Source organism: Molothrus aeneus, chromosome 2 (genome assembly GCF_037042795.1).
Source record: "Molothrus aeneus isolate 106 chromosome 2, BPBGC_Maene_1.0, whole genome shotgun sequence".
Lineage (NCBI taxonomy): Eukaryota > Metazoa > Chordata > Aves > Passeriformes > Icteridae > Molothrus > Molothrus aeneus.
In genome coordinates, this window is record NC_089647.1 from 87,071,557 (window position 1) to 87,082,107 (window position 10,551).

Sequence of the window (10,551 nt, forward strand, 5' to 3'; positions counted from 1 at the left end):
ACTGTCAAGGGTTATCCAGTCCAACTGCCAAGGGTGGGGACACCTTCCACTACCTGGTCAGGTTGCTCAGTGCCCTATCCAGCCTGGCCTTGAACAATTCCAAGGATGGGAATCCACAGCTTCTCTGGGCAACCTGTTCCAGTGCCTCACCAACCTCACAGTAAAGAATTCCTTCCTAATATCCAATCAAAGCCTACCATTTTTCAGTACAAAGTCTTTCCCCAGCTCTCCTGTTGGCTCCCTTTAGGTACTGCAAGGTGCTTTAAGGCCTCCCTGGAGCTTTCTCTTCTCCAGGCTGAGGAACACCAACTCTCAGCCTTTTCTCAACAGGACAGGAGTTCATCTTAAGAACCAAAATCAAGATCAGTAGGTTGCTGGTTGATGTCAGTCCTTTTCCTGCAATGCACATCCTATTCCTTGCCTTGGCCAAATTAAACACGTTTTTAGGAGTAGTGTCAGGGCAGGCACCTCTGCAGCTGCTGGAGGAGGAGGAGGAGGAGGCCTGGAGCAGCCAGGGCAGCAGCTCCCCTGTGGTTAACATGACCTGCAAGGTGTTGCCCAGCCCATAGAGGAGATTTCCACAAGGAGGGCCAAAGACAGAAGCTATGCTGGCAGATGTGCTGTGTCTGTCTCCCAGCGGTGGCTGAAGTCCTTCTTTCTGCACCTGCCCCAAACTCAGCTAACATTGCTTCTTGGGGTCCTCCTACTTTATCATTTTTTTCCTCATGTTTCTACACTGGGAGGAAAAAAAGAGCAGCAGTTCAAATCCTTCTGTTCTCTCTCAGCTCTCATATGGCCAGAGCAATCAGCTTTCCTTTTATGCCCATCAAAATTGCTATTTTTAAGAGATGCTGCAGGGAAAGACCTTTCTTTCCCTGAAAAGGAAAGACCAGCAGAAACTTAGCCAGAGACCTGCAATATCCCTTAAGCAGTGGACAAGACCTTTCCTCATTGTGGATGTCAAACCTTAGGCCTGTTCTGGGTATACTGGGTACAGAGGAAGTGAAGAATATCCCTTCAGTAAGTGTGACATGGGAAACCAGCCTCAAATTCCCTATGAATAATTTGTTTAGTCTCACAACAACAGAGTGCCAGTCAATCATCTACAGAACCTGATCCTCTGTCCTGTCTCAACATTTATCCTTGTACCTCTATGGACTTCTGCAACATTACCTGCCATAAAACCTGTGAAGAAAGGCAACAAACCTATGGGTATATTTTTTCTGTGTTCTTCCAAAGCATGCACTCAATTAATTAAATATTATACAAAATATCACTGAAACAGTTTCAGCATCACCAGATGTCTGGGTCCTTATAGACTGACTTGTATGCCCCTAATATTCATGCCACAGAATAATGATGTATCTCCATATTAAAGGATGAAAACCTAATTACAGAATTTATACATACATACTAAACTAATGTACAAGATTGTAAGAGAATGAGGATACAAACCTGGTCTTCAAAGTCCAAGGCAGAGACTGCACCTAATTTTTTTCTTCAGTGTAAAGGAGAGTAAAACTGCTGCAGAATGGCAGCATTTCTCTTCTTCTTTTTTTTTTTTTTTCAATTTTTTTTTTGGGAAGAAATTAAAGTCTGTGGTTTGTTTATCTGAACCATGAGCTCAACCTCTCCTGCCCACAACATGCTCCTGTCTACCCTTTAACCTACCATAGTATCTTACATTCATTTTAGGACTTTAGGCGTTTAAGTTTTGCAATCCATTTTTTTATTGTCTTACACATTTTCCTATTGGTGTTCTCTTACAAGAGGTGATTTTAAAACCTGATATTTTAAAACCAAGTGAATGAAGTATTTTTGAAGTACTGTTTCAAGCAGTAAAAACCCAGATAACAAGATTGTGTGTAGGACTCTTCAAAACAGCAGAGTCATTTATACTGTGATACATTTCTCCAGCCTGCTGTTTAATGAGGAAGGTGATAGAATGTCAAGAAGCCATTTCAATATGGGTTTTTTTTGAGCTCCCATTTAGAGTCTTAACATATTAAGCTCTTCTTTTAGGTTCAGCATGAGTTCCTGCTCTTAAGATCTATGTGGCTAAAACGTCCAATTTTTGGAAGTCTAATTAGGCAGTGTCTGTTTCCAAAATGCAGCTTGTCTATTAGGGCACGGCACTTAATGGCACAGCACTTTCACAGTGTTTATAATGAGAAGAAAAATACAATGCTATTGTCAGTGTTCCAAAGGAGATTTACAGATTTTCATGGACAGAAAACATATAGACAATCATGTGACATTTTTTGATTAAAACATTTTTAAAAACAAACCTGAGATAATTTTGTTCATACAGAAGACAGCAAAAACGTGCATAAAAGGAAGACTCCTTCTTGATAGCTATTCCATCATAATGATATCTAGAAAATTAAAAAAATATTAACTGTATGATTTTCAACAAGTCAGCAAATTCATAATCCTCTTTTGAAAGCAGAAGATCATACTGTTTAATCAAGAAAAGATGAAGTAGAAAAAGCAATATTTGTCTTTTTTAATTCTGTTGAATGTTTATTTTCCCAAACAGAAAATAATTGCACAAACTTTTTCCAAACTCCCTTTAACAGTTTTTGTCCTGCAATGATACCCTCTTCTAAATGAAATAAAACTTAAGCTAGTGAATGGAGTGCCTCAGATTTGTACAGGACACTTAGTGAAGTCAGGAAACAGACTTAGCAGGCAGAGGTCCCCATATCCCCACGGAATTTGAAGGACTTAGTGCAGCTGTTCCTCGGCCATTTACAGCAGCTCAGTGACTGGATGGCCCATCAGGGTCATGGCAAGCTAAAACTCAAGGAATCTGCCAGACCTTCTGTAAGATTTATCTGAGCTCAGTGGGAAACAGAGGCACCAGCTCTGCTCCCAGGGTGCTGCCAGCTGGGAGCCAGGGGAGCAGTGCCTGCTTTGGGGCACCTGCAGCCCGAGCAGGTAACCCCCTGCTGACGGCAAGAGGGAGCGTGGAGGCCACCAAACACCATCCCAAATCCTGTCTGCTGTGAGCAGGAGCCTACGAGTGTCTGAGGAGAGGCACTCCCAAAAAAAAAAAAGATCTGGCTCCAGCTGATAGCAAGTCCAGACTTGTGGAGACAAGTCAGGGCATGTTGTTCTCAAAGCCCATACTTGACAGCTACACAAAATGCTTGTAAAATTATTCAGTCTCAATGAGCTTAAAACATCCTTTTTCCTAGTCTGGATATTCAGTGTGCAAGTATAACTTTGGATACAAAAAAGCACCAAACTCTCTGTGCTCTAGAAGAGAGGGAAGGGAAAAAAAAGGACATTTAGTTGTCAATCAGACAACTGAAATTGTCTGATTTAAATAGTTTGAAACTGTACAGTATTTCCACTGACCATCAGTATATTATATGCTGGATCCACTCCATGGGTGTGTGCAAGGACAAAAGCACAATATAGACATTAATCATTAATCATGACCTCTGTGCATCCCAGAGCCAGTCTTTCCCGGCCTAGAGATGCAGTGTCTGAAGAACTCTCTGTAAAGCTGTGATGTCTGACAGATGTTTCATGCAAACTGTGCTGTTAATAGCCAATACAAATTGGAGTACTAAGGTCTTTTAAAAAGCAGTCCAATCTGGAATTCATGCCTTACCAAAACAGAGCTGGTGTGGTGGTTTTCATGGAATTAACTCTATTTTAATGTCCTTGGTTACACCATGAATTACTCTGGATCTTGGGCTGTGTTACAGACTTGCAACCAACAATTCAGCTGCCATACTACAGTGCTGGGGCTGAAAAGTCACTCACTTTAAAATAGAACATTTTAAATAACATTAGAGCATTATAAAAAATAGAAAGTTATAAATAACATTTTCAAAGAAAGAACAAAACCCAATACCTGATGCTCCCTGCTGTGGTTCGCTTTCTTGTCACCAGGCCTGGGAAAACTAACTGAATAAGCTGTATAAACAAACAGAAAATTAAAAATACTTGGCAAATTCATTCAAAGCTCCAAAAATGTATCTGGCACACTTTTTGGTCTTTAATCACTTTGTTTGCTTTTCATAATTTCCAGGTTAGTACCTGTTCTTACATACCTCTCAAATGTAACAGTTGAACTAAACTCAATCAGGCATTTGTGGATCCAAGGCTAAACAATTTAAAGGATTACCTCTCTCAGGTAGGATTGTTTTTTATAGTTTGTACTGGAAAACAGTGCTCACACCAAGAGATCTCCTGCAGCCAGGGCAGGACAATCAGCTGGGGGAACCTGAAGGTGCCCTGATGGTCCCATACTCTGCCAGACCTTCAAGCCTCACTCATTTAAGAAGGACTTACACAAGGCTTCACCTACCCACTTACTCTTGGAAGGTGTACTGACAGGATAGGGCCAGACTTATCTGTCTTAAAAGGACAGGAATCATCAAGCTGCAAAGCAACCTTCTGACCACTGTGGTGGTGTGAACTGAGGTCATGCAGCATCTGCCAAGGCTGGGCTCTACAGAGTAATTAGATACTGTCAGGGTTATAATCCACTTCACTACGATTATTCTGCATGAGCTGTCCTGAGACTAACAGAGACTAACTCAGGACACCTGGGTCCAGGACTAACCCAGGACACTCTAATATTCTCAATAGAGCAGGAACAGAGGATTTACTCCATGTTAGTGAGGAGTGAGGAGAGTTTCCACTCAGCAGCACAAAGCTTGCACTCTGCACAGTGTGTTGTTGGTCCAAAGGCCTGACAAAGCACTCATCAACACACACTTGTAGTTTTTATGGTGGACCTGTTCATTTCTGCACGCACCCACCCCAGCTGCTCCCTTTCTCAAATTGATAGCTTAGCATAATCCCATTTTTCTGAAAAGACAGTCTATGAAACTGGGGCTTTTGTGGCACAAGACATATCCTTCCTCCCTCTGCCATTCCTTACAGAGACAGTGATGTATTTGGGCAGAGAGATAGGGCAGATGAGACTAGTAGTGTCTTCAGCCACCATAGTTTGATCCACATGGGGCTGGACTGCAAAAGCCCTTGTAGTCCACACACATGGAGCACAGTCAGGTTACTACAGCTTGGTAAATTATTAATAGCTCAGCCCATTTTAGGCTGTGGCAAGTGATTACACATGCACTCAGGTTAAACCAGGATGGCTGCAGCTCCTGCTCTCCTCGGCTTCTTGCTACAAGGTCCATTCTCTTGCTGCAGAAGGCCAGACCATTTCAAGGCACTGGGGAGCTGCAGCCCAGCCTGCTGCTTTGGGATGTGTCAGCTTGCACTGCAATGCACTGGGTTGGTTGAGGCTGTGAGCTCAGCCCACAGCAGCTCAGGCTCAGATCTTCCATGTGATCAGACTCACGCTTCATCTGTGCCTGTCCCAGCTTAAAAGTCAAACACATTAAGGTAAACCCCACCAAGGCTTGGCTTTCAGGTGGTAACTCAGCCATGCTGGAGCACTGGAAGGGTACAGGCAGGATAGGATTAATCTCATCTACATGGCTACAAGGCAGAGGAGTCTAAGATACTCGCTGCAGTCAATGGGAAAAACAAATGGCAGGTCTGAGGCTCTTTCATCTGAGCTGTCTGAGGCGACTCATTTAGTTTGAGGAATCATGTGTAGCTACTTATTTCTCTCCAGTGGATACCTAGAGATTTTTAAGGTGACAAGCTTCATGGCCAATGTCTATGCTGAGCCAGGCAAATTCTACCCATGGTCTTAGTTGATGGGTGATAATCCATTAAGCTGTGGTAATAAATTACACTGGATCATTCACTCAAATATTAATTTTCAGCAAAAGTGATTTAACTTATCCAGTAAAAAAATTAGATTCAACTGAATTGAGATAAATGATTCATAGAATGGGGTTAGCCATACAAATGAAATTGACTTCAGGTACAACTTGCACTTAAATTATTTTGGACTTGTGTTAAAACAATGCTTAGTAGCTCTTACTATGGGAATTAACAGAAAGTTAGCCATATAAAATAGGAAGTTCTGAAGTCTGAATAAGAAGTCTTAAACAATAAATAATCACAATATCTTCCTTAATTTGTTAGAAAAGGTTGAACAGCTATGGGTGTTGATTGCAATTTGGATTTCTAAGTGTCAGTTTTTCCATGGGTTGTATCTACCTCTATGTAATAGAAAAGTGGAACTGTTAGAAGCAGATTCAGTTCTACATCTGCATTTGTTTTGCTTGGATGATTCTGTAGCAACTTTTTAGGGTATGTTTGGAGCAAAATCTCCTCAAGTATACTGAAAAGGGAAAGTATAAAATTATGTAACAACCAAAGGTATCTTCTAAAGACAGAAGAATCATCTCCTTGGAATGAGTTGCATAACTTTCTGCTATTAAAAAAAGAAAACGGTAAAACTTTCTAAAATATATTGGCAAAAGAAATCTTTGCTAGTGTATCATGCACCAGTTCCCTGAAGAAAATAAACTCTATCCCAAACAACACTCTTTCCTCTGGTACAAATGCATCTACATGAATGCTTAGCAGAAATACATTAGAAAACACACAAGCATAATTCATTACATATTCATTCTTCTCTGTTATTTAATGTCTTCTGATATGTGAGTAAAGTTGATGATAAGGCTTTCTCTTTAGGCATCCCTACTTCTTATCTTGTATATCCTATCTACTCTGTACCTTTCCAAAGGTGGATGGATGTACTTGAATCTTGAAATCTGGATTGCAGGTTTCAATATACAGCTCATGTAGTAGCCGACAGGGTACAGTGCATCCTCCACACAAATAGAAATTATCAGCTAGCCTTTAAAACAAAAATCATCAATTGGTTTATGTCAGAGTTAGAAGAAAGAATTGTTAGATTTTTATAGTTTATCAGATTTACAGTGAACTCAGTAATAGTCATTCTGATTTTATAGAAGCATAGAATCAAAAAGAGCTACTTCCTTTGAGTTATTCTGTATCCTGGGAAACAATATACTTTTTCATATATATACACACATATACCCTCTGTTTATTTTTAACTTTTAAAGCCCTATTTTCCTTGTTTTTGACATGTAAGAGTCTCACATGAGATTCTGCTAAGAAATTAACTAATTCTCATAATTTTTAAATTAAAACAATACAACTTAGTAATACCATTATAACATTAACACCAATACAGACAGTATGAGAATTTCTCATATGCAAAATGTTGTTATATCAAAGGATCTAACTTCAGTCTTCTAAATAGAAGGGTATCCACTATACCAGAAATAATAATATGAGCATTTTTTCACCTAAAATGTTAAATATGGTGTTTTGGGACAGAGTGCACAAACTATAAAGGACCACATTCTGCTTTCATGATTTTAGGACAAGTTTAATAGGAGAACAGAGTTTTAATTTACAGTTACTATCTAACAGGACTGAAAGAGGCTAAGGTGTTTAAATATCCATCCTTTTGCCAAATCCCTGATTCATCCTACTAATCAGAATGGTCACAGTCACGTAAATGCAACTACTCGTGTGAATAAGGTGAGGAAAATGCAAACTTGGTTACTTATTAGCCTAAGATATTACCTTCACCAGGAAAAAATGATCTTTAACTATAAAATAATGCCAATGGTTTTGATGTCAGAAGATAACAGGCTACAGTACAAATACAGGAGCAAAGCTGAATCAAAGGAGCAGATGGATTAATTTTCAAGGCATGACACACTGCTTGTATCACAGCACTTTCTTGCTCTGACTGTTTCTGTTCTAGCAAATTATTTATGCATATTTAATTAATTTATCAGCTGAATGCCAGTGTAGGACAGTGCCAGTTACTGTGTCTTTACTGACAATTCATTGGGAAAGCAGACTGAGTTCATTGGGAAAGCAGACTTTTCCATTCACCGGGTGTGATAAGTCAGCTGGACTTCAAATCAGCATCCTCTGCTTTAGTACCCTCACTTCAGACACCCCAGCTGTTTATCTTAGTTGCTTTGTCAGAAGACAGTGGAGAAGGTCTACAGCAAACTGTCTTGCTAGAACAGACTGAGCAAGCAGCTGATGTTTACCTCACCTGTTACTTGTGCCTCCTCCCCTCTTTCCATTGAAGAATGCTATCTGCTTCCCCCAGCTTTCCTTCTCCCCAGCAAAAGACCCCCAAATGCCTCACCTATACCTCCTTGAAGACCATCTCCTCACCCAACAACCCAAGAGGCTCTGCTGGGCTCCCTGCCAGCTCCTGACCACCTCCAACCCCACCATCCAACAGCAAAGGCTTCATGGCTACACCTGAGCAGGAACCTGCACCCAAAGATAGGGGATCTGCTGCTCTAATGGGGTATTTCCCATTATCAGTTTAAAAGGTAAATGAAATTAATTCTACATAAGAATCCTGCCTCCCAGCAGGCAGAAGTGCTTTTTCTTCTAGAGCATCTCAAAACTCTTCACAATTGAGCAGTCTCAGAGGAGATTATTTTAAGTTCAAATTCATCCTTAATATAACATCACAAGAGTCACTGGAAGTGCATCAGAAATTAATTCATGCTCCAGTAGCATGGTTTCTGCCAATAGTTTTTCCTCAGCATTTAACTACTTAGCAACAAAATATTTGGGAAATCCATTTCGTGAATTTTTTGTCTATTAAGCTGCCAGTCTTTTTGAAATAGTAAGTCAAACACCTTCTTAGTGCTGACACATAATACAAAAATATTTCTATCAGGAAAGCAAGCTGCACAGAAAAGAGCACAGCACTCCTCTTCTTGTTTATTAGCCCCAAGGTGTTCAAAACCTGAGTTTTTATGGCATGCATCAAAACAAAACTGTGAAAAAAGACAAAAAAGTCAAAATGAAAGTGTGGTAAGGCAGAAAGGTAGAAGTTAAAGAAAAAGCACAGGGGGAAAGACCTCCTCCATTCATCTACTTTATCCACACACTGTGTAGGGTTTTTTATCCTATTGATTTTAGGACCTCACATAGACTGCAAGTTTTTAGGATTTGCCACCTATTCTATGTGAACCCTTAGCAGCCAGGCCATCATACAGGTTGGCAAGTCTGCTGTCAAACCATTTCTAGAGCAAAATCTGGTTTCCTACTGGAAATGCACCAACTGTAAAATTAAGCTGAACATTCAAAATTTTTCAAAACAAGAAAAGAAGGTTGTCGTGATGAAAAGAATCATTAGTTCATCCTTTCAAGGATTGCTTATGATTCAGTTTTATGCTGTGTCTCAGACCTGTTGAATGAATGACCTTATATGAATCTCTTCCTTCAGTTGTTCCAAAACGGGAGCAGTGGTATGTATATCACAGGGAAAACACAGACTAACTCCCACTGCTCAAATATGACTGACGGGGGGAGTAAAATTATTTAAGATCACTTGCTGATGAGTTAAAAGTTTGTATGTGTTACTGTTTCACAAAAGCTTCAACATTATTTATGAGCAGGACTCATTTGTGCTTGGGGAGACAAGTAAAGTAATCCTGGTTTCTCTGTGGCTGTCACATGGCAGATGATGCTCTTCTCAAAGCCCAAGAAAACAATTGTGTCAACCTTCCTCCACTACACAAAGTGTCTCATTAAGGAGTTCAACCTTCATCTCAAGAAAAAAATAACCTTGGAGAATGTCAAACATCCAGCATCACCCCCGAGTGCCAGTGTGCCACCGGCTCGCAGCCACCTGTGTGCTCTAAGAGCCCACCAGGCACCAGCCGAGGGGATGCTCCAGGGAGATCCTCCCGGGCAGCTGCCCTGCAGCATCCCACCACGTGGATGGCTGCCGGGGCCGGATCCCAGCCAGCGGGCAGGCCGAGACAAAGTCCCGTTTCCCCCGTGTCAAACCACCTCCATGTCCCTAAGGCTCGTGGCACGAGGTTCTTTTCTTTTGGAGAAATTTCCCTGCTTGCTTGGTACCGTTTATGCATCACCATGATGATGGGGCCCTTGCAGCGAGCCACACTCTTGCCCTACGAAACCGCGAGAAGAGTTAAAAGGGGCACTCCTACACTCCCCGTGGCAAGACGGCTCCTGCCAGCCCCACGGGCCAGCCGAGCCAGCCGCGCCACCTCCCCGCTCCATCCTCAGCCCGGGCCCGCGCCGGGCAGCGGGCAGGGGCCAGCACCCACCACTGCAGGACGGGGAGGTACGTGAGGGAGGTGGGGCCGAAGTAAGCCATGTCGGCCGGCTCCAGGGCGGGCTGCGGCTCCGCGTCCTCCATTGGGACCGGGGTGGTGGGGCCGGGGTGGTGGGGCCGGGGCCGTCGGGTAACGGACGGCGGGTAACGCCCGCGCCGCGCGGCCCCGCGCCCCTCCCGCACGGCCCCGCGCCTCCCGCACTGCCCCGCGCCCCTCCCGCACGGCTCCGCGCCCCTCCCGCACGGCCCCGCGCCCCTCCCGCACGGCCCCGCGCCCCTCCCGCACGGCACCGCGCCCCTCCCGCACGGCCCCGCGCCCCTCCCGCACGGCACCGCGCCCCTCCCGCACGGCACCGCGCCCCTCCCGCACGGCACCGCGCCTCCCGCATGGCACCGCGCCTCCCGCAGCCGGGACCGCGCCCCGCGGCGTTCCCGGCACCCACCCACTGCTCCGCCCCCGATGGGTTTGGGTTTCTGTAGGAACTGCGGGCGAGAAAAGGAAT

The 10,551-nt window shown here is 43.3% G+C and overlaps 1 protein-coding gene across 1 annotated transcript in view; it reads right to left on the reverse strand.

The window, feature by feature from the left end:
• The window catches only part of RFX8 (regulatory factor X8), a 31,864-nt gene extending 21,732 nt beyond the window's left edge, over positions 1 to 10,132 (reverse strand). The window contains exons 1-4 of the mRNA XM_066545246.1: positions 10,041 to 10,132; positions 6,625 to 6,748; positions 3,869 to 3,930; positions 2,289 to 2,375 (exon numbers count right to left, since the gene is read on the reverse strand). Coding sequence (XP_066401343.1) covers positions 2,289 to 2,375; positions 3,869 to 3,930; positions 6,625 to 6,748; positions 10,041 to 10,132 — 365 coding nt within the window. The remainder of the gene's footprint in view (positions 1 to 2,288; positions 2,376 to 3,868; positions 3,931 to 6,624; positions 6,749 to 10,040) is intronic.
• Between the last annotated feature and the right edge of the window lie 419 nt (positions 10,133 to 10,551).